The sequence below is a fragment of the Poecilia mexicana genome, unplaced genomic scaffold (genome assembly GCF_051168715.1).
Source record: "Poecilia mexicana isolate PSO_F unplaced genomic scaffold, ASM5116871v1 scaffold_20, whole genome shotgun sequence".
NCBI classification, from domain to species: domain Eukaryota; kingdom Metazoa; phylum Chordata; class Actinopteri; order Cyprinodontiformes; family Poeciliidae; genus Poecilia; species Poecilia mexicana.
Window position 1 is genome coordinate 20913892 of NW_028263389.1, and position 26388 is coordinate 20940279.

General features: G+C 40.0%; 1 protein-coding gene across 1 annotated transcript in view; it reads right to left on the reverse strand.

Moving 5' to 3' along the window:
- drosha (drosha ribonuclease III) overlaps positions 1-26388 on the reverse strand; it is a 122324-nt gene that overhangs the window by 26791 nt on the left and 69145 nt on the right. Inside the window, exons 23-26 of the mRNA XM_015000111.2 lie at positions 24746-24816; positions 15317-15361; positions 6667-6824; positions 32-137 (exon numbers count right to left, since the gene is read on the reverse strand). Of these exons, the coding sequence (XP_014855597.2) occupies positions 32-137; positions 6667-6824; positions 15317-15361; positions 24746-24816 (380 nt within the window). The remainder of the gene's footprint in view (positions 1-31; positions 138-6666; positions 6825-15316; positions 15362-24745; positions 24817-26388) is intronic.

Sequence of the window (26388 nt, forward strand, 5' to 3'; positions counted from 1 at the left end):
ATGACATTTGATTTCAGTGATTTGATCTTACAGTTAAGTGTCCTTCATGGTGGTCAGGGAAGTGGATGAAGAGATATTCGGTGGCGACCAGCTGCATGATGGAGTCTCCGAGGAACTCCATCCTCTGGTTGTGGCCTCTGGATAAAAGCAGGAACACAAACCGGAGAAAGAAGGTCACAAGAGGCGAAAACGGGATTAAATAGGGAGAGCCTGCGAGGTCATCTGGATACACATCATCTCTGCAGATCTACCGGGCTTTTAGACTCCCAACTAAAACGACGGAGTTGGTTGATGTGTGTTTCATGTGCAGCCGCTGGGAACAGCTGCTCTGACAGGCGGCGTGACAACTTGGAGGATCTGAATGCAATTCAAGCACTGAAGTACAAAAGAAGAGTGCTTAGCGGGGAAAAAAAATAACACCTGCAGGAGAGCCTGTCAGCACAAGCAGAGGCTCTGTGCAGAGGTTTAGAAACCATCTTTCAACATCATTTCCAAGAAAACGCTGTGATTCTGTACTGTAAGTCCCCGCTTAGAGAGGGGTTGGGTGGGTTTGCAGTAACTGCTGCTGCTGCTGCTGTAATGGTCATTAATTAAACAGAATTATAGATTAGCATTGCAGATGTGGGCTGGAGTCGGGCCAGGCTGGCAGGGATCGCTGGCTGCAGGGGAACGCCATGCGAGACGGGAGGTATATTCAGCACATCCATCTATAGCTGCACGCTCCCGGCAGGAGGCGGCGTGTGAAGATGAGGAGGGTGCGGAGGTAGAGGATGAAGAGCAGCAACAAAAGGATCAAAGTTTATTGTCTAACTTTTAACGTCTGCCACTGTTTTTTATTTTTGAATGAGCCACAGAACGCTGGACCCCAGTCTCAGAACAACCGCCAGTTATTCTGACTTTTGATTAATGTGTTAATTATAGTTTTTCGACTGACTCATTTAGCATTTGTAAGAATGAAAAATTCACTTTTCTTTTTCATTTGTTTTTCTAAACAACCACTGTAAAAATGAGGTAAACATTAAAATACAAAAGGGGAAACAAAAGAAAGTTCAAAGACCCAAAACTGAAGCGAAACAAAGACGTCAAGCAAAACTAGCTTTAAACTGCTTTAATAAAAAACATTTACTGTCCGTGGGGTTCATGTGGAGTAGCTAATAGTAGTCAGTATCTTAACTGAAGCTGACAGAAGTCAGTGGTCTTGTCTGGATAGTAAGCAAGGAATCCTCCTGGAGAAAACAAGAATGAATACCTGACTCAAAGTTAAAAATCTTTTTGTATCTTATAAGTAAAACTCTTGTTTACTATAATTTCAAACTAACAATGTTTATTTGGCTAATTTAACAATTTCTGTTACAGCTCAAAAATGCTGGGATAGTTTATCAGGCACAGTTCACAAACTTATGTTAGCAACATGCATTTTGTTGTATTCAGAAACCTGCAAAAACACATGCTACAACCGATTAGCCGTTGGATTTTAAAGCAGTTAGCTCCAGTAGATTTTAGCTTTTATAGCTATTAGATTGAGCAACCATTAGCATGAAACTCCCTCGAAAAAGAGATTTAAACTGAAGGGACCTCCTGGTAAAACAATGGTAAATTAAAAAAAAACAAAGGTGTCAGCTTGATCAACTGTTGTCTTCAGTACCAATTAGCTTAAATAGCTATAAGTTTGTACATATTTTGGCTAGAGCAGATGTCAGCTAGAGTTGCTGCAGCTTAGTTTGGGAAGCCATATAGCAAGCCTAAATAACAGGAAGTTGTCCTCTTTCACTGAACTGGGAGGCTTAGCCAATTAGTTAATCAAAAGAGAAATTATGATAATCAACTGTCTTAAAGGCTTTGCATATGAAAACAGGCTAATATTCAATTGGTGTTCAATGAGAATCAGCCTGGGAGGGGACAAGAAAATATCTATTTGCCTTAAATGATTTAAAAAAGGTCATATTTTGTAGTTTATTGCTGACTATCCTGTGTTTTTGTCTTGATTTTGTTAAGTAAAATTGGCCTTGGTGCAGAAATCTGAACTGTTTTCAATGTGGACCAAAACACATATTAAATCTGAAAAATAAAGGTTTCAGATTTCAAAGAAACACGAGTTTGAAATTACATTTTTAACGCGGTGCTTGCTGTATGAATTTAAATTAGCCTTAAATTGTGAATTTATTTACTTTCTGTTTTTGTACTGCTCTGTTGCTAAGTCCAGAAAGTGTGGTGGTTATGTTTTAATTCAAAGCCAAACACATTGATTTTAAAGTTCTCTCTTGGTCTGATGCGTTTCTTTGGGATTTAAAGCAGAAGTTCATATTTACTGCAGTAGAGGTTGAGCAAACTATTTATAGTTTGGAGAATCAATAAGCTACGGCTAATGAAGCTATCAGATTCCTAATTGTTGTAATAATACTCACTAAAGCTAAAAGCTACTCAAGCCATAAATTAGCTAGCTGTAACTTATAAGCTAAGTACCAGGCTAGCAGCTATGCAAGCTAATGTCTACTGAAACTGTCAATTACTCAAACTTAGAAGTACTCAAGCTAATGGCTACTTGGACTATACCTTTACAACCTTTTCAGGAAAGTGGTAATTCAAGCTAATGGATACTCTAGCTTAGACTATCACCACTCAATAAAGTGGCTTATCCAGCTGGCAGCTACTTAAGAAACGTCTACTCTTTCTGAAACTCCGCCTCCAGGAAGTCATGAACATAGTTCCTGTATTAACCCTTTAACAACCTTTATACCAGCGTTTCACTGAGAAGTAGCTCCTATAAGGTGTTTGCTAATTGCTGCTGGCGAGTTTGAAGGAGCTCAGTGGGGGGAGGAGTTTCGTCCTTGGAGGCGGGGCTACGTCCACCCAGGTGTTTTGCACAGCTGAATGTTGCCATGAACATGATAGGATTTCTCAAACATGCATGAAAAAATCTTAACACTCCAGGTTTGTTTTTGAGGAGGGAAAGCTAAAAAAATAAATAAAAAAAGTCGATTTTATATGACACTGTCCCTTTAAGAGACAAAACTGCTAAATGTTGGTTCAACAGACTGCTAAATAATAGAGTGTACTTAGTTTTTCCTTAAGATACTGTAAAATGTTCACTCCATCTTTGCTTACTGAATAATTAAACTGGGATCTGTGTGTTTTTGTCCCTCTGAAACATTTCCAGCTACAATTAAACTGATAAATAACCGACTTTTAAACTTCCTGTTTGATACTAAGTTTACCGCATTAGCACCGCAGGAGGATTAGTCCATTTAAAAAACTGGAGAGGAATTAAAGTCGGATGCAATTTGAATGTTTAAAACCGGAAAAATAAAGAAGTTGATTTTAATTTAAAGACTGTAGAGGAGCTTATGTAAGAGCGGAGGATAAGCTTTAAGTTGGAGCCACTTTTCTTCCCCTTTTACTGCGTCTTTGAGGTCCAGGACGGCGAGCCGTTGGGGGAGAGGGACACCGCTTGATGCCCACATTAAAAATAATCAGAGGGCTTCTTAATGAAAAGGCTCCGCCACGGCTCATGAGAGCGTGAAAAGCCGAGGCGGAGAACGAGCGAGACTGGGGAGAAATCATCCCCAGACTTTCAGGGTTGAACGTCGGAAACACCTGATTTCTGAAAACCCAGAGCCGCAGGACGAGAGGGAAGCGAAAAGATGCTGATTTCACTTCCAACAGGAGGTCGAGGTGGGCAGGAAGCAGCGGGGTGACAGCCAGAAAGGAAGTGAATAAGGGAAAAAGATGGAGGACAAAAAAAGGAGGAGATAGAGCGGGTCAGAGAGGAATGTGTGCAGCTGCACAAAAGGAGCCTCCTTTATTCGCTTCAGTGACAATTCTCCAGAAAAGCTGGAGGAAATTGAGGTAAAGTGTGGAGCCGAGGTCTTTATTCACCTTTGAATTTGATCTAAAATGCCTCTAACAGCACTTCTGAGCAGGCAGAAATAAGGCCGCCCAATCAAAAAGAAAAGGCCTGTCCATTTTTATTTTTTTTCTTTAAAATCATTTTCCTCGTGGCTCTGAGGGAAATAATGTTCTGGTTCTGTATGGACACTTGTGTCCAATTCAAGTGCAACTACTTTGGGCAATTTGTTGGCTGGGAATTGAGAGTTCTTTAGAAAATGTGCAGCGCATAAATAAACACCCGACTTCATCTGAAGTGCAGTGAAAACGTATTCACTCAGATTTCTATTGTTTTCACTTTTTTGGTCACATTTTTGACACTATATGGTGTAAAAATAAAATATCATCTCTCATTCCAGACACAGTTTTAATCTATACTTTTATCTGTTCGCTTTCTTTTCTAAAAAAAGAAATGACAGAAAATATTTCCAAAAAGTGGCATTCAGTTAAAAAAATCCCTTTTCTGCCAGGCTAAGATTATTTCTGTTTAATTACAACAGTATCATGTTTTCATTTTTGCTGTGCCCATAAATAGCCAGAATGTGGCTGAAAACTAACAAATTTTGAGAAATAATCCCTTAGAAGGAGGAACTGAGTCTGCAGTCGACCTTTTTTTCTTCATTCTTCCAGATATTGCCAAAAATACTTGGTAAAATTGTGTTTTTGCAGCGCTCCACGACTTCTCCTGTGTTTCTTCTTGCATCTTCTTCACCATGTGGGTCAGCTTGTCCTCCAGTCCCCCTCAAAGTGAAAGGCCAAAGGTCGCCCGCCGTCCCATCTCCACATCCTTCCTTATCGTCTGACTCTCCTTTCCGTTCTCTGACCTCGTTCTGCGCTCCATCTCCACACCGTGACCCACTTCGCCGCGACCTTTGGTCCTCGTGGGCAGCCGTCGCTCGGCTGTATTTGGGTCAACGCGCCTTCGGCTACCAACGAGCTGATGAACATAAATTAAAACGCATCGGCTCTTTCCCCTCTCGTTTTGCTGCAGGACAGGCGATCGGATTCGGCTGAAACAAGTAGAAACCTTCGCCGTCGAGTTGGAAAATATCGCTTTCAACCTTGAGTTGGAAAGTCCTCAAAGTAAAGCTCAGGAGGAGACAAAGCTCTGGACCTCTAATCAACTCGACTGACCCCGACTGGAGAGAGGTTTGACATTTAAGTGATGGATTAGAGCATGCTCAGGAGTGTGTGTGTGTGTGTGTGTGTGCAGACGATGTGCACTAACACACAGAGAAGTGTCCTTGTGGCCAACCTAAGCAAGCAATTACAGAGCGCAACCTGCCAATAAGATATCAAACACGCGCTGCCAAGCCTAATTTGCTTTAGCTGTCAAACCCACTATTGTGTAGAGTTGGAAAGCTCAGAAGTGAGCCGAGCGTCTATTGCAAATAAGCCTCTCCAAGACTGAATGGAGGAAAAAATAATAAAATTCTGGAGGAGAGCCTCATTAGCCGGAAGGCGGGTTAATGAAAATTTAAATTTTTTAAAAATTACATGGTATGAATAAATGAGGACAGCTACACAACAACGACAGATCAATTCCTATAGAAAGTTTGCAACTTTTTCCCCTCCGACTATCGAATAAACGTCACGGCGCAGGAAAGGAAAAAAAAACACATTTTCAAAGTCAGGGGCGTTGCAGCACTGCTGCGAGACGCCGCAATTAACAGAGAAAAACAGAGCAGAAACCACATGTGCATGGCCGCTCTCTCCCTCTCTGAGCGCAGCACGCACCGAGGATGTATAGCGAAGCCAGCCTTAATTAAATCTGCATCAAAAAGAATGATTTAAGTAAGACTCCAAGAAATCACTAGGTGGACTGAAGCACGACAGCGAGGGAGAGACACAGAGAGAGCAGTGAGAGATGTGGCTGAAATAAATGAAAGAGAAAACCTTCAGTCCAGGACAATCCAGTGAATCAAAACCGCATTTCCCATGGGGCATTGGGGTTACAGCCTCGCAGTTAGGAGACAGAATACAGATATGGAGGCTTAAAAGTTTCCTGGGTTTTTCTTCTATTGGACGGGATCAGCCCTGCTGCCAGAGAAACAAAAAAACATAAAAGGTGCGCCGTCTTTCACCTGACAGGACGTTCAAGATGAGCTGGGAAGCAACTGGTTACATTTACCCAAAGTAACCTAGAAAAAGGTACTTTAAGGGGTACTTTTACTACGCTGTACTTTTTACTTGAATGATTTTATTATGAAGTATTTCTGAATTTTCTACCCACTGAATGACAAACTTCACCAGACACAGACCTGCAGTTTTGTTTTAATTTTATAGGTTTGTTATTGAAAGAAACTGGAAATTATTTTGTTACTTATAATATGAATTATTGTCATTTTTGTCCTTAAAATACCAACATTTTCCATCGACTTCATATTTTGGTCTGTCTGATGATGTAATTATTAGCTTTGATCAAAGTAATTTCTTGGATGTTTTAGTAAAGCTACTCTTCCTTCAGTAGATTTTTGGACAATAAATTCCAATTAATTGTGCTTGAAACCCCTAAAACTGTCTGTATTGTTGGGATTGCTGCTATTTTTACTATTTTCTCCTCTAACTTTTCCAATGAGAATATCAACAAATTAAAAAATACGACTAAATGCAGTGGCTGAGAGCAGCTCAGAGATACAAATCACAGTTTTTAATGTAATTCGTGTCCTAAAGAAGCAAATCACAAACTGTTTTAGGAAACGCTGTAAGACAGAAGGTCAGACGAAACCTTCAGAGGGTCTTTGAGTTTTACAGGTGAGTAATCGTCTGCAGTTGACTCACAGGGTGAGGTGGTTGAAGCCCACTGTCCTCAAGGTGAACGCTCTGGCCAACAGGCGGACATGCGTGAACAAAACTCCGATCGAATCCTCGAAGCTGGTGAGTTTCTGAAGAACTGGAGACGTTTCAATCAGCTGCCGGTCCGACTGCGGCTCCTGCACCTGGTTGGAGAGACAACGGATTGAGAGGTGAGGCTCAGAGACGAGGAACGAGGTCAAAGGTCCTGAATCTGCACAACCTCCTATAAACCTCTTCTAACTCTTGTTAGTGAAGATCAGCAGGAAAACAAGATAAATCCATCTGAATGCACCAGATTCCAGATTCCAGTTCTGACTTGGTTTATTAATTAAGAAAACAAGATGAGTTAGAACCTCAGGGTCTGAGGTCAAAGGTCATCAACCAGAAAGATGAAGACGACTTTAACTGTCTCTCCTGATCTGAAGTAAAGACAACAGATCAATCTAGGACCTGTGGAAGGACTACAAACATCACTGGGGTCCAGAAAGGTTCTGGAGAGACAGAGGTGAAACCCGGGTTTCACTTTGGACCCGTTAAACCTTGGACCCGGATGGATGGATGAAAAATAACTGATTAAAGGATGGAAGAGATGGCATGACAGTGGAATCAGACGGATGGATGGATGGATGGATGGATGGATGGATGGATGGATGGATGGATGGATGGATGGATGGATGGATGGATGGATGGAAGGATGGCTGGATGGAGGGATGGATGGACAGACAGATGGAGGGATGGATGGACAGACAGATGGATGGATGGATGGATGGATGGATGGATGGATGGATGGACGGATGGAGGGAAGGATGGAGGGATGGATGGACGGATGGAGGGATGGATGGACAGATGGAGGGATGGATGGACAGATGGAGGGATGGCTGGCTGGATGGACAGATGGAAGGATGGATGGATGGATGGATGGATGGATGGATGGATGGATGGATGGATGGACAGATGGAAGGATGGCTGAATGGAGGGATGGCTGGATGGAGGGATGGATGGACAGATGGAGGGATGGATGGACAGATGGAGGGATGGCTGGCTGGATGGACGGATGGAAGGATGGATGGATGGATGGACAGATGGAGGGATGGATGGCTGAATGGAGGGATGGCTGGACGGAGGGATGGATGGACAGATGGAGGGATGGATGGAGGGATGGATGGATGGATGCATGCATTTAGGGATGGATGGACGGATGATAGATGGAGGGACGATAGATGGATGTATGGATGGAGGATAGATGGATGGATGATAGATGGATAGATGGTAGATGGAGGGAGGATAGATGGATGAATGGATGGATGGATGGACAGATGATGGATGGATGATAGATGGATGGATGATGGATGGATGAGTCTGTGCCTCCTTTCAGGCGTTCCTCAGTTAAACAGTTTTTATGCTCAGATAAATTCAACCTGAGGGCCGCCGGGCTGGTGATGAAGAAGAAACGTCTTCATTATTTAAAACCAGTCCTCCCAGTCCTCCCAGTTCTCCCAGTCCTCCCAGTCTTCCCAGTCCTCCCAGTGCAGTGCTGTGCTTGGTGCCATTTGCATATCTTTACCTCTAATCAAACAGATGATCTGCAGCAGACGGAGCCGCTCAGTCATTCATTCAATCAGCTCCTTTTACCTCTCTGGCATTTCTTACAGTCGATTCATCTGGTGACTCACAAGTACAGAAAGTCACCTGTTCATCAAAGACGAGCAACCACCACTGCAATTAAAAATTATTCCAGTAATTGATTAATGGTGAAGAAAATGGCTTATCCTACAGATTTTTCATGCATCGACTTAATCCTTGTATTATCCAATATCAGAAATACATTAAAAGATGCAAATAAACAAATTCTTTCCTTAACCCTCCTCTGACCTTAAGAGTCGGGGTCACACTGACACTTTTGTTTGTTTTTCCATTGTGTGGTTTCGGGCACTGACGGTCTGACGGGGCAATGCCGACCGTGACATTCACCGCGCTCCTCATGAGTGTCGCTCTAAAACTACAGGAAGGTTAAATGAGAAAAAACATTTTATTGATTAAAATGCTATAATGTTCCTGTAGTGAATCTGAGCTGGATGAAACTAAGGAGTTTTGGCCAAGACATATTTTTACACAGAAAGGGGTTTTCATCTTTGTACAGTTTGGTTTATTTTATTTTATTTTTTTAGCAAAATTGCCTTTTTTGAGTGTATGCTCTAGTTAATTATTAAATCACTAAATTTGCTGATTTCAACAATTGATTAATCACGATTAATTGTTTGAGCCCCATGAGTAACTGTGTGACTTTCATTGTTATTTTGCATGTAATAAAGATAAAATGCTCTCAGTCTTTCACCACAATATTTGCTCATGACTAAGCTCATTAAATAAGGAATTGTGATTCTTAAATAGTCAAAAAAGTAAATAAATAAATGCATGCAGACGTTCTTATGGGGCATTAATTAAGCTGCTGGAATCGTCTAATTGGTCTCTGTGTGGAGCAACTGTTAGCTTGACCAAAACATATTTTCCAGAAGAAATCCATGCAATTTCTCGAGGACATTCAAAGATAACTGAAGCACATTTATCTGACCTTCTGCTGCTTTGTTCTCCCAAACACACCAGATCAAGGCTCTTCAGAAGATCCTTTATTTTCCCAACATTTCTTTTTGTCTGCGCTCTCTTAAAGCATCATTTTTCAAAATCTCCCATGGCAAGCCGGCGAGCAGAGCAGAGATGTATTTTTAAACCGAGTATTTTAATTGGAGCGCTGCCGGTAATGTCATGGTTCCATCTTCCGGCACGTACCGAGAAACATTTCATTCCTGCCTCTCTTTTTTTTATATAAATTCCCTCTGTTAATTAACGCGAGGCGTTTAAATGTCATGAATCACAACTAACAACATCTGACGAGTTCAGCACTCACAGGAGCTAGCTATCCTTCAGGGGGAATGGCCAGGAGCAAGGCTTCAAACGAAGCAAAGAGAGGATGAGGAGGAGAGGGGGGAATCAACAGAAGCAATGAGGAAATAAATAAATATAAAAATGTTTGAAACGCCTTCAAAGCATCACTTTCAGAGTCCAAAACGAAGGAGGAATCAGAGCTGCGGCACCAACAAGCTCGACACTCGTGTACCCCCCTGATAAACCGAAGGAGAAATTTTGTAATCCGCACTCGACGTAAATGACGTTCTGCTAAATTATCCTGGAGAGCTTGTCTGTGCGCTGGGTGTTGGTGGGATCAACTGGAAACACGAGGAAGTGCCTGTAAACCGCGAGGCGCCCCACATCCCTCCGCGGGGCGCGGCGGTGGCAAGCCCGGCGCATGCCAAAGATGTGTGCACGCGTAATTACACATGCCGTGGCGAGCTGCCACTGCCGTCAGCTCAAACCTCATTAGGGCAGCTCCTCTTTCACTTCTTCCTCCCCGTCTTGGTGGGGAAGGAAATTAGGTTACACCTTGTTACCCTTCAGCAACAATTTTTGGGCTTCATGTTGTAACTTTGGGAGCTTTCAACACTCATGAAAAAATATGTTTATAATGACAAGGGAAGAACGGCTTTAGATTGCTTCAGATTCCAGCATGTGATGTTTCTTCACGCACACGCAGAGGAAAAGACGCCAGAAAACCAGGAGAGCCTGGTCCAGTTTGGATGCAAACTGGTAAAAAGTGATGGAACTGATTTAACTAAGAGAGATCAAACCTTAGTTTTAGATCCACTGCACAAAAATACCAAACTTTGTCACTTTATGTGACATTAAAGGTGACCTATTATGTTTCCTTGAACAGGTTAGAATAGATTTACCTAAGAAAACATAATTACATTTTTTAAAAGAAAATCATTGTTAGATAATGAGATTTTAGTTGAAGTGAGATGTCTTAGGACCTCTTTTGACTTTAAATCGAAATAAGATGCACTCACATGAAAATGGGTGCAAACAGAAGCAAAACTATACAACCGTACAGCTTTGAAAAGCAGAAGTGGAGCCTTCTGCACAACCAGAATATAGCAAGTGGTTTCTGGATGGTAAATGCAAAATAAATCACATCACTTTTCCAGCAGCCATTGAACAGCGGTACAACCAGCTGACCAAAGGTGCTGGAGCTATGCTTGGGTTTCTAGGTAACTGCGTGGTGCCTGTTGATTGTTACTCAAAGGTTTTTGAAATGACTCATTTTCAAGACACTAACAAACATAAACTTATTGCCAAAAACCGACCGGGCGGTTTTGTGTAAGCGTTTGTTTTTAGAAGCTGTAGAAACCCAAATGGAATAGAAAAGCCTACAAAAAGTTAATTTTGCATTTCTCATTAAGCCAGACTAAACTTTTCCTGTCCAAGGTCAGTTGAGATTAAACAAATTCCTTCTACTTCCTAGATGTGAGGATGATGATGGGAAACTTTCCTAAAGACATATGTTCCCTGTAGTTTGGTACAATTGCCTTAAAACTATAACTTGGCTAAATTTTTTAGGGCATTTCCTTCCAAAGCAGCATGTTTCCACAGAGAAAACTGTTCCTGGAACAGGTTTGGGTTGTGCCGAGGGCTGCTGGTCGTTTTGGGAACCAAACATGCATCACCAACAGGGTAAAAACAGAGAAAGGAAAAGATGGCGGACATTTCTTTCTCTTCTCTTTGACCGGCCAATGGCTTCGTTTTTCATGCTGATTTTAATGATTCAAAATGCCTTCATAATGTTCTTTCCTCTTCTTTCCATCTTCACAACTGCAATGTTGTCCTAAAACCATCATTTCCATTTCACACCACATTTACAGTCTCCAACTTTGAAGTTTTTGTCCGTAATGTGATTTTTCATGTTGCTGCTCGACTCCTGGTTTCTTCCACTCCGAGCGGCGTTTCAGCACAACGTGGTGCAGAACTCATTTCACTGAATGCACACAGGCAACGTTTGTATTGCACATTTCGCCAAGGAAATCCAACGTGCTTCACATGATGAAGACAAAACATTACACTGCAGTGTTGTAAAGAAAGCAATAAAAAACTGGAATGCAGGTTAAATCAATGATGTTCCATTTAAGGCTGCTCAAAAAGAAACGTGTGTTTAGCCTTGGTTTAAAAGAAGAGAGTGCATAATGACTCTTTCACAGCTTCAGCAAACTATCTTTACAAGGTCTTCTGCTTTTCTTCTGGGGTTGATTTTTTATAATTTTGGTATTGAACAACCACACGGCTCCCAGTTAATTCATAACTATGAATGATAATGAAGCTTGGAACTAAAATTTCAGTAAAGTACGAGTGAGTTTTGGTTTTATGAGGCGAATATCAACAGTTGAAACCAGACGTTTACACACGGCAAATAAAAATAAAAATGATTTTGGTAATTATAACTGATTTGAGAAATGTTTGGTCTGATTTAACTGTGAAGAGAGAAAAGGTGGATGTGTCTTTTTGTTTGGTGCATATGAACGGGGTTTTAAATGTATTTGTGCACAATTATAAGGAAACGTAAAAAAATTGATTCATAAGGTGAACAAAACCTACAGATTTTCATCTTTAGCCTCTTTGCTGGCGAGTCACGCACTCGGGAACTTCAACGTATGTAATGGAGTTTTGTCCTGCATTAAAAATCACGGTTTTCATGAATGATGCAGACTTTTTCCTGTTTTGAGCTCCATTCATCTGATCCGTCATCAGTCCATAAAACCTTTGAAAAATCGGCCTTCAGATAGTTCTTGGTGTTCGGTGGTGGTCAGGTTTCCGCCCTGCCTTACCTTAAACTCTGAACACCTCACAGCAACGCTGCATTTCTGGAGCACCGATGGAGAATGGACTCCTCGTAGTTTCATATTTGATTCTTCTCAAGTCTTTGGCAGTTAATTAGCATCTTTTCTGCATGTATTTACAACAAAATGTTTGATGTTCCTGTGATCACACACCCATATATTAGCAATTTTAAGAGTGCAGCATTCCTATGAAAGCCTTTTTTTTCCACTTTTTGAGATTTCAGTCAGTCAGTTTTTTAGTTCATTTTTGCCTGAGGAAGAGAAGCTGCCTAATAATTATGCACAACTTAATATAAGGTACTGATCTCCTTGGACCATGTCCTCCATCATTAAACAAATCCACATCACCTGCCATGTTTAAACCCAGTAAGTATTCACATTTTTACAGTTTGGAGTTACTGATAATATAGCCAAAGCGAACACCTGCCTAAAATTTGACACTTCATCAAATAGAAAACTTTTGGCAATCCCAACTAACCTAAAACAAGAAAGATTTGGTCTGATTAATGTCAGATAGAGATAAAATCTATAAAAATAGATCTGTTTCCACTGGTTGAGCCATGTTATACAAGCAGCTGCAGGTTTCCAAAAGTGTAATGTTGCAACCAAAGCTAACAGCTAACCAAGCTAAAAATAGTTAACTAAGTTAAGTTGTTAGCTCTCCAGCAGCTGATGAGCTATTCACCAAGGAAACAACTAGAGTTACACACACTCAGAAAGTCTCATTGCTAAAGCTTATGAGAACAGCTAAGCAAACAGCGACTGGAGCAAACACACAATTAGAGTGAATAATGACGCTCGCTTTACAGCTTCTGCAAACTATCCTCTCAGAGTCCTTTGCTTTTCTTCTGGGGTTGATTTTATTTTATTTTTTTACAATTTTATTATTGAACAACTACACTGCTACTGGTCAATTCATCATGATAATGAAGCATGGACCAAAATCTTCAATAAAGTACAAGTGAGTTCTGGCTTTCTGAGGTGATTATCTGCAGTTGAAACAAGAAGTTTACACACAACAAATAAAAAAAGTACATCCGCCTGTTTTTCCTCACTGTCTGGAACTAAATCAGACACAATGTCTGTAGTTTAAAGTCAGTTAAACTAAAATACAACTAACATAACCTAACAAACAGCAGTAATAGCTATTTGAGCTACAATGAACTCAAGTTACTCATGCTACCAGCTAAATAAGCTTAAGGTTATTTAAGCTAACAGATATTACTCACACTATCGGTTACTTATGCTACTCATGTTATTGGTTAAATAAGCAAAATGTAACTTATGCTAACCACTACTCAAGCTAAAGGTCATTCATGCTATTAACTACACAAGGTAAGAGTCACTCAGGCCAACAGCTACCCAAGTTTGCAGTAAGTACATCTAAAATCTACATAAGCCAACTGTAAGTCAAGCTAACAAACATTTAAGCTAAAGCTATTAAGGGGCAGAGCTACACACTCTCATAGCCAATCAAATTAAATCTTAATCATTCTAACATCAATTAACAGATACTGAACTTAACATTTACCCAAACAAATGGTAGGGAAAGCTAACAAACACCCAACAAATAAGAATCAGTGACTCAAGCTAACATCTAGTTAACTAACAGTGAGTAGGCTAACTGTTAGCCTGCTCAGGCTAACAGTTATGGAAGGTAGCCACAACATAAAAACAGCTAACAGTTAACAATGGCAAAAGCAGGTATGGTAAAAACTACTCAGAAAATGTTGTATTATCTAAAATAAATCTCAAATGGTTAAAAGTTCTTATTACTTTTGGATCCAGCACTCACTTTGAGAAAATTTAAGTTCAGGTCACGTACAAGAACTGGATAGAAAAAAAGCTGGAAAAACAATAACTTCAGAAAACTTGTTGAAGTATTGATCAAAAGTAGTGCCAGAAAAAAAAACCCTACTAAAACAATGTAAAGTTATACACAATGCTGGTTATTACTGAGTTTAAAGGGCAGGATGCTATCAAGCTGCCATGCAGCTCGAACAGTTTACCAAGCCAATGTCAGGGGACCACCAGAGGAAACAGCAGCAGCATCCAGTGCAGTAATGAGGCTCCTGCTCTGAAGTGGCTAATGGAAGCAGACCTCGCACCGCAGAGCAGTGGCGGGTCGCGGGGTGGACCCACGGGGGTGCACCCCGCTCATGTACTCACTGCTGGGGACGGTGCAGCTCAGCTGCACTCAGCTAGGAAAACGGAGTGCTGGCTGCAGTCGGTTAATCCTGAGCCCTGACAAGCTTAACAAAAACACCCAGGCTCTCTCTCTGAGTCTTTAACATTTAGAGGTGACAAATAGACGGATGAGGAGCCACACATGTACAGAAACAAGCTATTTTGGGCCAGACATGTAAAAACAGACATGTGGAAACGCTGAGACACTTTATAGCACATGCACTTACAGAGCTTAAACCCAAATCTCTGAGAAAGAAACGCTTTCTTCCTACAAACACATCAGAGAGAAAGATGCCTGGCGGTCCCTGGAGACCTCATGTGATTCGGGATCGTAATCCTGTTATGGCATCTTTGATCTCGTCTTCCAAATTCTAATTTCAAACAAACACTGCTGACATGTTCAGTGTTTCTTTGCGGAGCGTGGCAGTCAAAGTACAGCAGAGACGGTGACGACGCGGAGCGAGCGAAAGGGAGAAGCTAAGAGTGAAATGTTGCTGAAGAAGAGTAAATCAGAAAGAGGATTAAGGTCTTGACCAAAACCGGAAAGCAGCACAACAAAGCTGGTGGAAAACACTTTGACAGTTATAAAATGAATATCAGCCGTTGCAAAAAATAACAGCCTATGGGTTACCAGGAGACAATTTTCTCCAAATGGATGAGGTGAGTTTTAATGAGAGCCAACAGAAACCAAATAAACATCAATAATAAATCGCATCTCAACCAACCTGCAGGGGGTGAGGTGGGTAGTGGAGCCAGACCTCCCGCAGGTCCTGTGAAGACAGAAACAAAGATGAGGAGTAAGGCAGAAGAAATTCATGGCGTGAAGGTCTTCCAAGTTCGAGGTTATAAATAACACAGCTTTAAAAAAGTAAACAAATTAGGAAATTATCAATGAAAAAATAGACTGAAGGTGAAAAAGTCTGATTGCTCTTCAAAAACTAATTTAATACACCTCAGTTCATCTTTCAAGCAAAGGGAAAATTACAAAAAGGATGTACATTTTATTTGAAGGTTGGTTGTGTGCAATAGTTGTCAGCAAAACAAATGTTTATCTTCACACCAGCATTCAGATTGACCTTAGTTTGAACCATCCAAAATAGTGCTGTAGTAGCTAGTAGCTACTTTAATGCTGTTTGGTATAAATAACTCTTTGCTGTTAGCTTTAAACTAGCAAACAATTACTCTAAAGCTAAAGTAGAAAATATAGAAAAAGCTAAAAGTTATTTCTATCATCAACTACTTAAGCAACTCAAGCTAATAATGTTCCTACCAACATACTAGCTGTTGGCCTAAGTATGCTAAATGCAATTATTGCTAACAGCTACTCCAGTAGAATTTTCTAAAATGGTAATAGTTATTTCCACTGATGGATGCTGAAGCTAACAGCTAATCAGGCTAGCAGCTATTCATGTTTAATGCTACTCAAGCTAGGTGATAATAGAGCTAATTATTTGCATCAACAATTACTTATGCTAACAGTTACTCAAGCTAGTAATTAGAAAAGTGAAGCAGATTTAGCTGAGCGCACATTAGCTTGGTAACCTTTTTAACAGAGTAGCTGTTAGGAAAAGTAACTATTAGCTTCATTGTCCCATAAGAATATCTGTTTTTCAAAAATCCTTCTCCAGAGATTGTACACAACATTCAGAATGACTTTGTTGAATGTGTATATTCTTAAAAGAATCACGCTAACAGCTACTCTGAAGCCAACACCTTTTTCGACCATTAACTATTTACGCTACTCAACATACCGACTGTTGGCCGGAGCATGCTAAATGCTATTACTACCTTAGCTTCTCCAGCTAAAACCCACACAAGCTAAGATCTGCTAGCACAAGCAATTCCTTGAGCCAACAATTTTTTATCATAACGGTTTCTACTAATGGATGCTGAAGCAAATAACTATTCAGTCAAGTGGCTATTTATGTTAAATGTTAGTCAAGCTAGACGCTAAGAAAGCTAACTATTGGCATCAAAAACTACTTGATGTCAATTTTCCCTGTGGGGATTAATAAAGTATATTCATTCATTCATTATGCTAACAGTTACTCAAGCTAATAATTAATTCCCTATTGTTAGATGTATTTAAACCATCCACCTAGGTGCAGCAGGTGTAGCTGAGCTCCCTTTACCTTGGTGGCCTTTTAGCCGTTTAAGTCGTTAGCTTGATATTCCCATGAGAATCTCCGTTTCCCACAAAGTTAGCATGTTCTCTCTGTACCTGTGTGGGTTTTCTCTGGGTACTCCGGCTTCTTCCCAGAGTTCAAAACATGACCATTGGGTTAACAGGTTACTCTAAATTGTCCTCAGCAGAGGACGTGTCCCTCTGTTGCCGTGGCAACCTGTGTACCCCACCTCTCATCCAATGGAGACTGGAACCTGCCCCTCCACAACCAAGCATGGATAAGTGGGCAAAGATAAGTTATTTAATACATATTTTACTGAATGTTTTGAGTTTTAGTAAGTTATTGGGAACAAGTAGTGGGGGAAAAAACCATCCTACAGCTGGTACAATGGACATCTTTATCTGCACACTATGCATTTCATCTCATTTTCTGATACTGTCAGTACTCAGAACTGACAACGCACTGCAGAGATGGTAAACGGGAGGTTGTGAGGTGTATCTGAGTGGAAAACACAGCATGTTACTGACAGGCGGGTTGGTAGGCTGTAGCTTTGGGAGGTATATTTTCTCCAGGGAGAAACACACTTTGTCTACCTTTCCTGAGGAGGCAAATGCGTACAAAAATCAACAAGTTTCTTCAACGTTGCTCAGAGGTAACTTTATAGATTAAATGGAAAAGAGATGGAGGGCTGGGAAAGCATACAGTACCAAGGGAGAGGGGGGAGAGTAAGTGCTCAAGCTGTTGCCAAGGAGAAAGGAGCAAAAGGCAGTTTTATGCTCTAATGTTGAGTGATTCATAGAGGTACAGAGAAGTGGACAGGTCCTCTAAAGCACAGTATCACTCAGGTGTTTAAAAGGTTCAAGAAGATAAACTTTAAAATGCAATGGACAGGAGGGTGTGTGTGGCCATTGGTATTGAGTGGGAGCCTCATTTTTTCAACACACCCAGCTGGCAGCCCATCGCCTTGAGCAGCCAATGAAAAATTCATGACGGCGGTCAATACGTTTGAGTGAATGCTTCCTTTTGGTTGCCTGTATCCAAGATTGGGACTGGAGGTGGAAGGCGCCGGATACATGGCGTTGCTTGTGAACAAAAGACTCTCTGGCTGTGGAGATCACTTAAAGACCATCGATAGCACCGGCTAATGGATCTCATGTTATCACAGCCTTGTTTCAGTCACAGTATTGGTTCTAAAAAAACAAAACACACACACACGACTGTAACGCAATCTAAAACATGTGCACACACACAAGAAGGAACTGCAAAGGGAAGCAAAGGAGAGAAACAAATGGATGCAGTGAAGTACATACGAGACGAATCGGCTTGTGATCGGGGTTTTTGATTAAAACTAATCCACAGGGCGCACACGAGCCGCCCACATGCCGCATATAGACCTGAACAGCTAATGTTTCAATTACAGCCATCCTAAAGACAAGGCAGACGGTGATTAAACCGGCATCGAGTGGGGCATTTCAGAATAACAATATTTTTACTCTTTTCTTCTTTCTCTCTCTTCCAGCAGAAGGAAGGTATAATTACTGGGGCCACAAATCATCATGTGCAGCAGCTGAATCACAGCCGTTTGGAAGATTTACCTCTGGTTACAAACAAGGGGGGGAATAGTCAACTGCATAGTTTATAATACAAGTGAAAAAAATAGAGGCAAAATTAAAAGTGGTATAGTGCAATCACCTGTCATCTACAGGGGATATTAAAAGATTTCGGTGATGTAAAATGAGACCATTATAAGTCATTTATATGTTTAATGTGGCCCATAACCTGTTCAAGCAAATTCAAATATTTTAGAGAAATATAATCTTTAATACCTTTTGTGCTCTACTTGCATTCCTGAACTGTTTAGCAATTAAAGTCAATATCGGTTGTTTTTATGGAGCAAAATAAAATGTAAAAATAGATTTATTTTAAATATGGAACGTCTACTGGTGTTGGATTTTGTTTGTTTTTGTACAAATTCATTAAAATTGTTTAAAAAAATCTAACTGGATTACTTTTGGTGCAAATTCACTGAAAATGTTCTAATCCATCTAATGAAACTGTAGCTTAACAGCAAAGTTAGACAGGTCTTCACCCAATATAAAAAAGGTAAACATTTTTTGAAAGATTTCATCGTCGAGTGAGTTGTAGTTCAAATGTAATCAAATTATTAAAAACTACAGAAAAAAAATAAGCCGATGAAATGTGAACGGGCGAGATTTTATCAGCATGTGAAGTTATACAAAACAGAATAAACATGTAAAAACAATATTAGCTCACAGTTCAGGTCTAGCGATGGTTATGAATAAGGAGGACAAACTTCCTGTGAGTTTTGTCAGCAAACGGTTGACTTGTTTATGTTTAGTTTCTCTTTGTACCAATAACTTCATCCCTTCAGGTAGAAAGTGACAAAATAAAAACTTTGCTCATATTTGGTAAAACTTTGCAAACTGCGTGGGAGACATTTGCAAGAACACAAAAGAGCAATGATGTCTACAACACATGACAGAAAGAAGTTTAGTAAGCGCAGGTCTTGAATCAGGAATCAGTTTTAGCTCAAACTTTGGCCTCACAAGCAGGCTGAACAGCCCACAGCGCCCACCTGCCCTCCCTGCCGAACCGGACCGCCCCTGGGACTGAAGGCCATCTACCACTTCTTCTCTGACAAGGTCCAATGCTCCCTGACAAATTGGTCTCCTGCTGCAAGCTGCCAATCAATCCATCAAACGCGGTATTGCGGCGGGAAGGTCGATAGAAGATGGCACTGCTGATCAATACGAACATAAAAGGAGTCCAAAGAGCTTTCTGTCAGCGAACAGTCGAGGTGCCGTTTTAAATTTCCCTACTATGAAATTTCCAGTGCTTGAAACAGAAAGCGAACGAGAAAATGACTTATTTTGTAAGATATTAGCGAGGAAGGACTCATTTTATTAGCATATTGATAAAATGATGGTTCTGTTACTGAACTAAGTCTTGGGTCTGAAGAGTTCAATGAAGATCACACTGCAAAAACAGAAAATCTTACCAAGTATAAATATCTTGGTACACTTGAATTAAGTCAAAACTAGTCATTTTTCAGCAGGACAAAATATTGATCCATTGGCAGATTATTGCAACTATAACACAGGAAAATGTCTCGTTAGAAGTGAAATAATTTGCCAGTGGAACTAAAACATTTTTTAACTTTTTCCCCAGTATGTAGCAGAAAACTTAGTTTTAATTTAATTTTAAGTGTAGTAAGATATTTGCACTAGAAACTAGACAATAAAACTTGGTAAGATTTTGTTTTTCGGTGCCTTGCTGACTCATTTTTTCCATTTCAGAAACAAAAAAAATCTCCATGAAGCAGGAAGAGGAAACGAAGCCAGCTGGAAACCATTTTGTTTAATGTGCCCACCTGTGAAAAAAAAAGCCCGTCACAATGCCGTATTTCCAAAAAAGTCATTATCCCAGCACCATGGTGACCGCCATAGTTGTCACAGCAACCTTTGTGCAGTTTGGTGTTTGGAGGTGCATGTGTCTGCACGGCAGTGTTAATGAAATCCAACAGATTAGCCCATGGGCGACCAGAGAGACCATTATTGTGATTGCCCCTAAAAGAGGCACTTCCCTCAGGTCGGAACGGTGGCATTAACGTCTCCGACGCAATATCGCCGTCGAGTCCAGGTTGGGAGCAATCGAGCAGCTTCCCCCTGAAGACGACGCCTCCTGCCTCTCCGTCGACGCTTTAATAACCTCCACAGTAATGTCATTAGCAAATTAGCATGTATTGTCTCCTCCAGGCTTCCGTGTGCAATGAGGCTGGATTCCATCTGAGGCGACAGAAAGGCCTGTTGTTTTGGGAACCGGAGCCTGGGAAAGGTGATGTGCTGGGAGGGAAAACTGTGGGGACGGAAATAGACGGTTTGGCTCCCGCTATGAATGCCAAACTGATTAGAGGAAGCAGGGAAACAAGAACAGTGGAGCCAGGTGAGAATTAAACATGGATGTTTGGTGTAATTGAGTGTTTAGATCAAATGTGTGCACATTTTTGTGCCAAGATAATGAGGTAGGACACAAAAATATCTATGTTTTGTATTAAAAAACAACATAATAGTTTGACATATCAAAACTGTAAATTTTAAGATTACTGAATAAAAAAAGATTAAGCCTTTTAGAAATACATTAAAAGATGCAATTAAACGGATAATTTTAAAAATAACATTGATTTGCCCAGAATGCAGTAACATTTCTTTACTAAACTTTTGTAGCAAATGATGGATCTGCAGCTAAAGAAATACTTTTTTCCAGCATGTGAAAATCTCAGCCTTTTCTAATCAACTTAATATCAATACAGCGTAGGATTAATCTGTTGATTATTGATTTGTTTAACCAATTATAATTATTGGAAAGTAAAAGCCACCATTTTCTGTATGCAACATATTTTCTATTTTTGTTCTTTGCTCATCTTAAATGCAGAATGTATATATTTTTATACAGTATTTTTTTAAGTCTGTAAACTCCAGTTAGCAACTAATCGATTACTAAATTAGACGGTTATTTTGATATTTAATTTATCACAATTATTGCGATTAGTCGTTTCGGTTAAAATGCTGAAGCTTTTGTTTGATGAGGCATTAATTTATTGTTCCTTTTTCACATACATTTCACTTTTAATTTGCTGTGTAAAATGGATGATTCTGGTTCTGCACCCAGAACCAGAACCAGAACCAAACATGGAGAATCAGCATTCAGCTTCTATGCACCACAAATCTGGAACAAACTTCCAGAAAACAACAGAACTGCTGAAACACTGAAAAATCCACCGGCTTAGATTTACTTTTGAACCATAATAAATGAAGATTGACCAACATACTTCAGGTGTATTGATGATTCTTGACTAAATGTAATGTTTGTTTATTGGTTTTTACAACTGTTGTTTGTATGATGTTGCTTTTGCTTGTTTTCACGATGTAAAAACAAACTTTGAGCCGCAGTGTTGCTGAAATATTCTAGAAAATAAACTTGATTTATTGATTGGAGGGACCAATGGACTCATCCTATACATTTTTATTCAACTTTAATTTTTCAGATTGTGTCAGTCTTGTTTAAAATAATCTCCTTATTTCTCTCTATGTTAATGATTTGCACCAGAACAAGTTCTTCCAGCTGGCGATGTGAAGCATCTCTTAAGGTAAAGTCACAACAGACTGTTCCACAGGAGGAAAAGATGTAAAGATGTAAAGGAAAAATCGCCAGAGCAGCAAAAAATCTCCACAGTTTGATAGAGAAAAATGTAAAGTGCTTCAGTTTCGCACCTCATCTCATTAGTTTCAGTAATGTGCTGTGTAAAGAGCCTTTCTGCAGAGTTGGAGTGGAAGTGCAGCAGGATCCAAGCGGCTTGTGTGGATCTCAGAGCCTGGCTGTCCGTCTCTGTTCCCCACCCCCGTAGCCATCGCACCCCGCCACACGGCTGGTGTTTGGCTTTCTGGTCTTTTGTCCATCTGCCTCCTCTCGGCTTTGTGTGACAGAACAGCCATCAGGAGGATTCAGCAGGGGGCTGACAAGCCACACTATTTCAATCCTCCATCTGAATGTCTGAGGATCTCAAACTAGAGTTGAAAACAATCTCAACTTCTTCTCAATTTGTTGCAAACAAGTGAGTCATTTGTTGAATGCAATTTCAGTTCATTTCCTGCAAGGCACAGGTAGGATTTTTATTTTTAATACTCTCTATGGGTGTGGAAAATGCCATTACTAACCAATATAAAATTAGTTTTTCAAAAATTTGGATTTTGGTGCAGAATGACAGAATTCCCTCTTAAAGAGGCAGAAGGAAGGAAAGAGATTGGCTCACGGTTGCATCTTTATGCACCTTGGGAACTTTTGCTCAACCTGAAGACCTAAAGGGCGTGAGGACAAAACAACTTCCTCTCACCATTGGCCATTAAGCCTGACAGAGTAGCTGTTAGCTTTCTTAGAAGTGGCTTGTCTCTGAGTTAGTTAGCATAAGAGTTAGCATGATTCTGAGTAGCTGTTAGCCTGATTAGAAACTAGCTTCACCCTCAGTTGCAATTAGCTTGACCTCGATTAGCCATTAGCTTGCATTAGCCTGAGTGAGTACAGGCTTTCTCCATGTTTCACCAACTCCTTTTTAAGACTTTTTAAGACCATTATGAATAAAATTTAATACAAGAAGTGTCAAGCTTTCTTGCCTAGAATGCTTTGTTTGAAAAAGAAGTGAGTCAATGGCAAATACGAATGTTGTCCAGCCAACTGGCAATAATTTACCTACCAATGATTGATGCTGAAAACTAGCTAGCAAGGGTTTGTTAGCAACTAGTTAGCAGTAACCTCAACTGCCTCAAGTCTGTGCATGACTCAAACTTTGGTGTTCATAAGTCACAAAGAAAAATAAACTACATGGAATATACAAGACTAATAGTCCTGCCTCAACAAAATTTAAAATCTCTGATCTACATATTTAAGGCCAACTTACATTTTTGAAATAAATTTAAGACATTTTCAGACCTTAGTTTTAAATATATGAATCTAAAAAAATTTGAAGGATGCAAAACTTTCGTAGAAGTTAGCTGGACACTGAGTAACAAGAGTCTTAGGAAGGCACAGCACATTTTTCAATTTTATTTTCAAAAACCAGGGAAAAATAGCAATATTTTCCTTCTGCTTCACAATTATGTGTCAAATGTGTCATCTTCAGTCCCATCATATCCCAGTGAAACAACTTTTGTTTCTAGTTGTATGTAGGAAACTGTTCAGTGGGTGTGGTTAGGTTTATGAATAGATGAAACTCCATCATCGCCCACAACGCTTTGTGGTTAGTGATTGTCAAGCTGTTTGCTTTAAAGAAACTAATCTGGATTCAGCAAGACTTCTGTGCAAAAATCATTAATATTTTTGTTTTTTTGGGTTTAGCAAAGCCAAAAAGAAAAGTTTTGATCTTCATAAATTACATAAAACACATAAAACGACCTGATTTATAACCGTTCTGTTTGCTTTTGTGGGTTTTTCTGGTCCATCTGGAAGCATCCTCCCTCAACTATGACAACAATGCCTCCCACCATCAACGAGGCGTTCATTAATACAGTTTTTCATAAGATATTTTTATGTTTGTATATTTCTGTGATGTTTTTGCTGTAATATAAAGAAATTTCAGGTTTTTTTCTTTTTTTACCTCCCCATCCACATCTGTTGTGCAGCTCTGCAATAAAAAAATAAAATCTGTTCGAGTGAATCCCTCTTCATACAAACAGCCCTCAACTAAATCGTTTTTCTTGCCGACTCCCATGGCCGCGCGATGACAGTAAAAACAGAAGCAAGGGCGTTTCAGCACTCCAACACATTGGCTGCAAACTCAGAAGAGATTTGCAGTAAATTTGGCCAAGAGCAGAGACAAACAAGGCCAAATGTGTTCACAACTTCAGGGAAAACACACAAAAAAAATAAATCAGCTCCAGTGCTAAATCTAATGCTGAAATATTGATCTGAATTCTGATGAAAGTAATCCACTCTACAGGGATAAGCATCACTGATACCAATATGAATAAAAAGGTGTTGCTTGCAGATTCCTTCTTTTGTTTTCTGCTGGTTCTGGTCGGGTTGTGCCGGTTCTTGTTGGTGGGCGGCTCACAAACAACCTGAACCGCCAGTTCGCGCCGTACGCCGCTAATTGATTCATAGCGTTTCTGGCCGGGACAGACGCAAACACCGATTCCTTCATCATTTATTCATGCTAGCTGATTTTACACACATGCAAACAACAGCAGGTGTCCAACAAAACTATTATCTCTGTTCCAGAATTGTGTTTGTTTTTTTTCCAAACAATGCTCAGGTTTTGTCCAGATCTTTCAAGGTTTGCCAGAACCTGCAGTGCGAAGGTTTGGCCAATTATTAGGAGGAGGTAAAGTCTTCAACGGCAGCTTTCTCAAAAAATAAAGATATGAAGGAATTGGGTGTGTGCTGACTTTTTTTAAGACAAACTTTATTCTATCAGAGAGCAACAAAATTAACCTTTAAGGATTTTTCTGCACTCACCTCAGTGTTGAAAAGCAGTCGTCCGAAAAGCTGCCGGGCCTCCTCCAAGCCTCCCTCTAAATACACAGCCCCTAAAATACAAACAGCACCAACATTTATTACACAGTGATGTAAAACGCAAATATTGATACAATTACTATTAATGCAATTATTAATAGTTACTAAACAGCCATTTTCTTAAAAACCTGAGTTTACAACAGACTTTTCATAACAAAGGACAACATTTTCCATAAAACGCTATATTAAAAAAAGACATTAAATCTTATTATTTTGTGTCCGTTGTATTAAATGTATTAAAGTCAGAAATAACAAAACAGGAGCCTCTTAGCTTGCTGAATAAACAGTAAAAGATGAAAAGAATACAATTTGTCAAACAGAAGGATGTTTATACAGAAGTACCATCCGTGGTTGCTCTTAATTTAATATTTAAACTTTTCTCCAAGAAGTTTATTAACTCACGTCTCTCAAAATAAACCGTATTTATTGCTATCTTACAGTTTTTCTTCGTTTTCCCTCCACCTTTCTATCATCATATCCTCGCCTTCGTGTCTCGGCTGAATCAGCGCCATTAAGTGATAACTTCAGGAGCTTTTCGAGTGTTTATATTTCAAAACAGAACCGCTTAAGGTCCATCTTTCATCGCGCACCGGACTCTGTTTGGACCGTTTCTCTTTACCGCTCCGCCGCCATCTTTAAATCCTGTATCAACAGCTCCGCTTAAGGACGACCATTGGCGCCCCCTGCTGGATGGCGGCCGAACTACAACACTGCAGAGAAGCGGACGCTGTTACTTAACCGATTGAAACTAATTTTAATGTGATGAAACATTAACCGTAAGTCGATTAATTGTTTGCACCCCAAACACCAACACTTTGATTTTACTTTTTGTCACTTTGCAGCCGAAGTATACAAGATATGTGGTATAATTTCTTTTATAGGCATTTTAGTGAGAAACTATCTCAAATAAATCTGCTATATTTAAGAAAGAAATACAGAAAGTCCTAGAAGCAGTCTTCATAGTAAAATAACATTTAGATTTGGGATGCTACACTTGTGGAACTTGACTGAATATATTTGGATAATATTTATAAAAATATTTTATTTTGTTCAATTTATTTCTTTAGGCGTATGTTTTGGATTTATGTTAGGGGTATCAGAGTAAAAGGGGACTCTGGGTGTATAAATATGCATTTTTTTCCCACTTTTTTAGATTTGTAAATGTATAAAACCAATCATTCACTAAATTATGCTGATTTGTCACACAATGAAACAAAACCAATGGAGCAAATTTCCACCCAAACGCTTCATTTCTGCTGTTCAACATTCCTCAGCTCTTTCCTAAATGGAAAGCAGAAAATTAATTGAACTCAGCAATGAGTTATAATTGCTTTATTAAAAGCAGGAGTGCATTTTTATTGCTTTTTGGCGGCAGGATGACCTCGGGGTTCCTGTGCGGACCCGCCTCCCTCCCACCAGCAGGAGGAGGCGTTTGCATCGGCCACAATGAGATGGAAGTGGTTGAGGTCACACAAACCTGATGCTTGAATTAAGAGGCACAAACTGAGCCTACACTGCATGTCCAGGCATGAATCTGTGTGAAATAAAACATCCAAGCCCACTCGGAGGGTTCTGCTCTTTGTGGC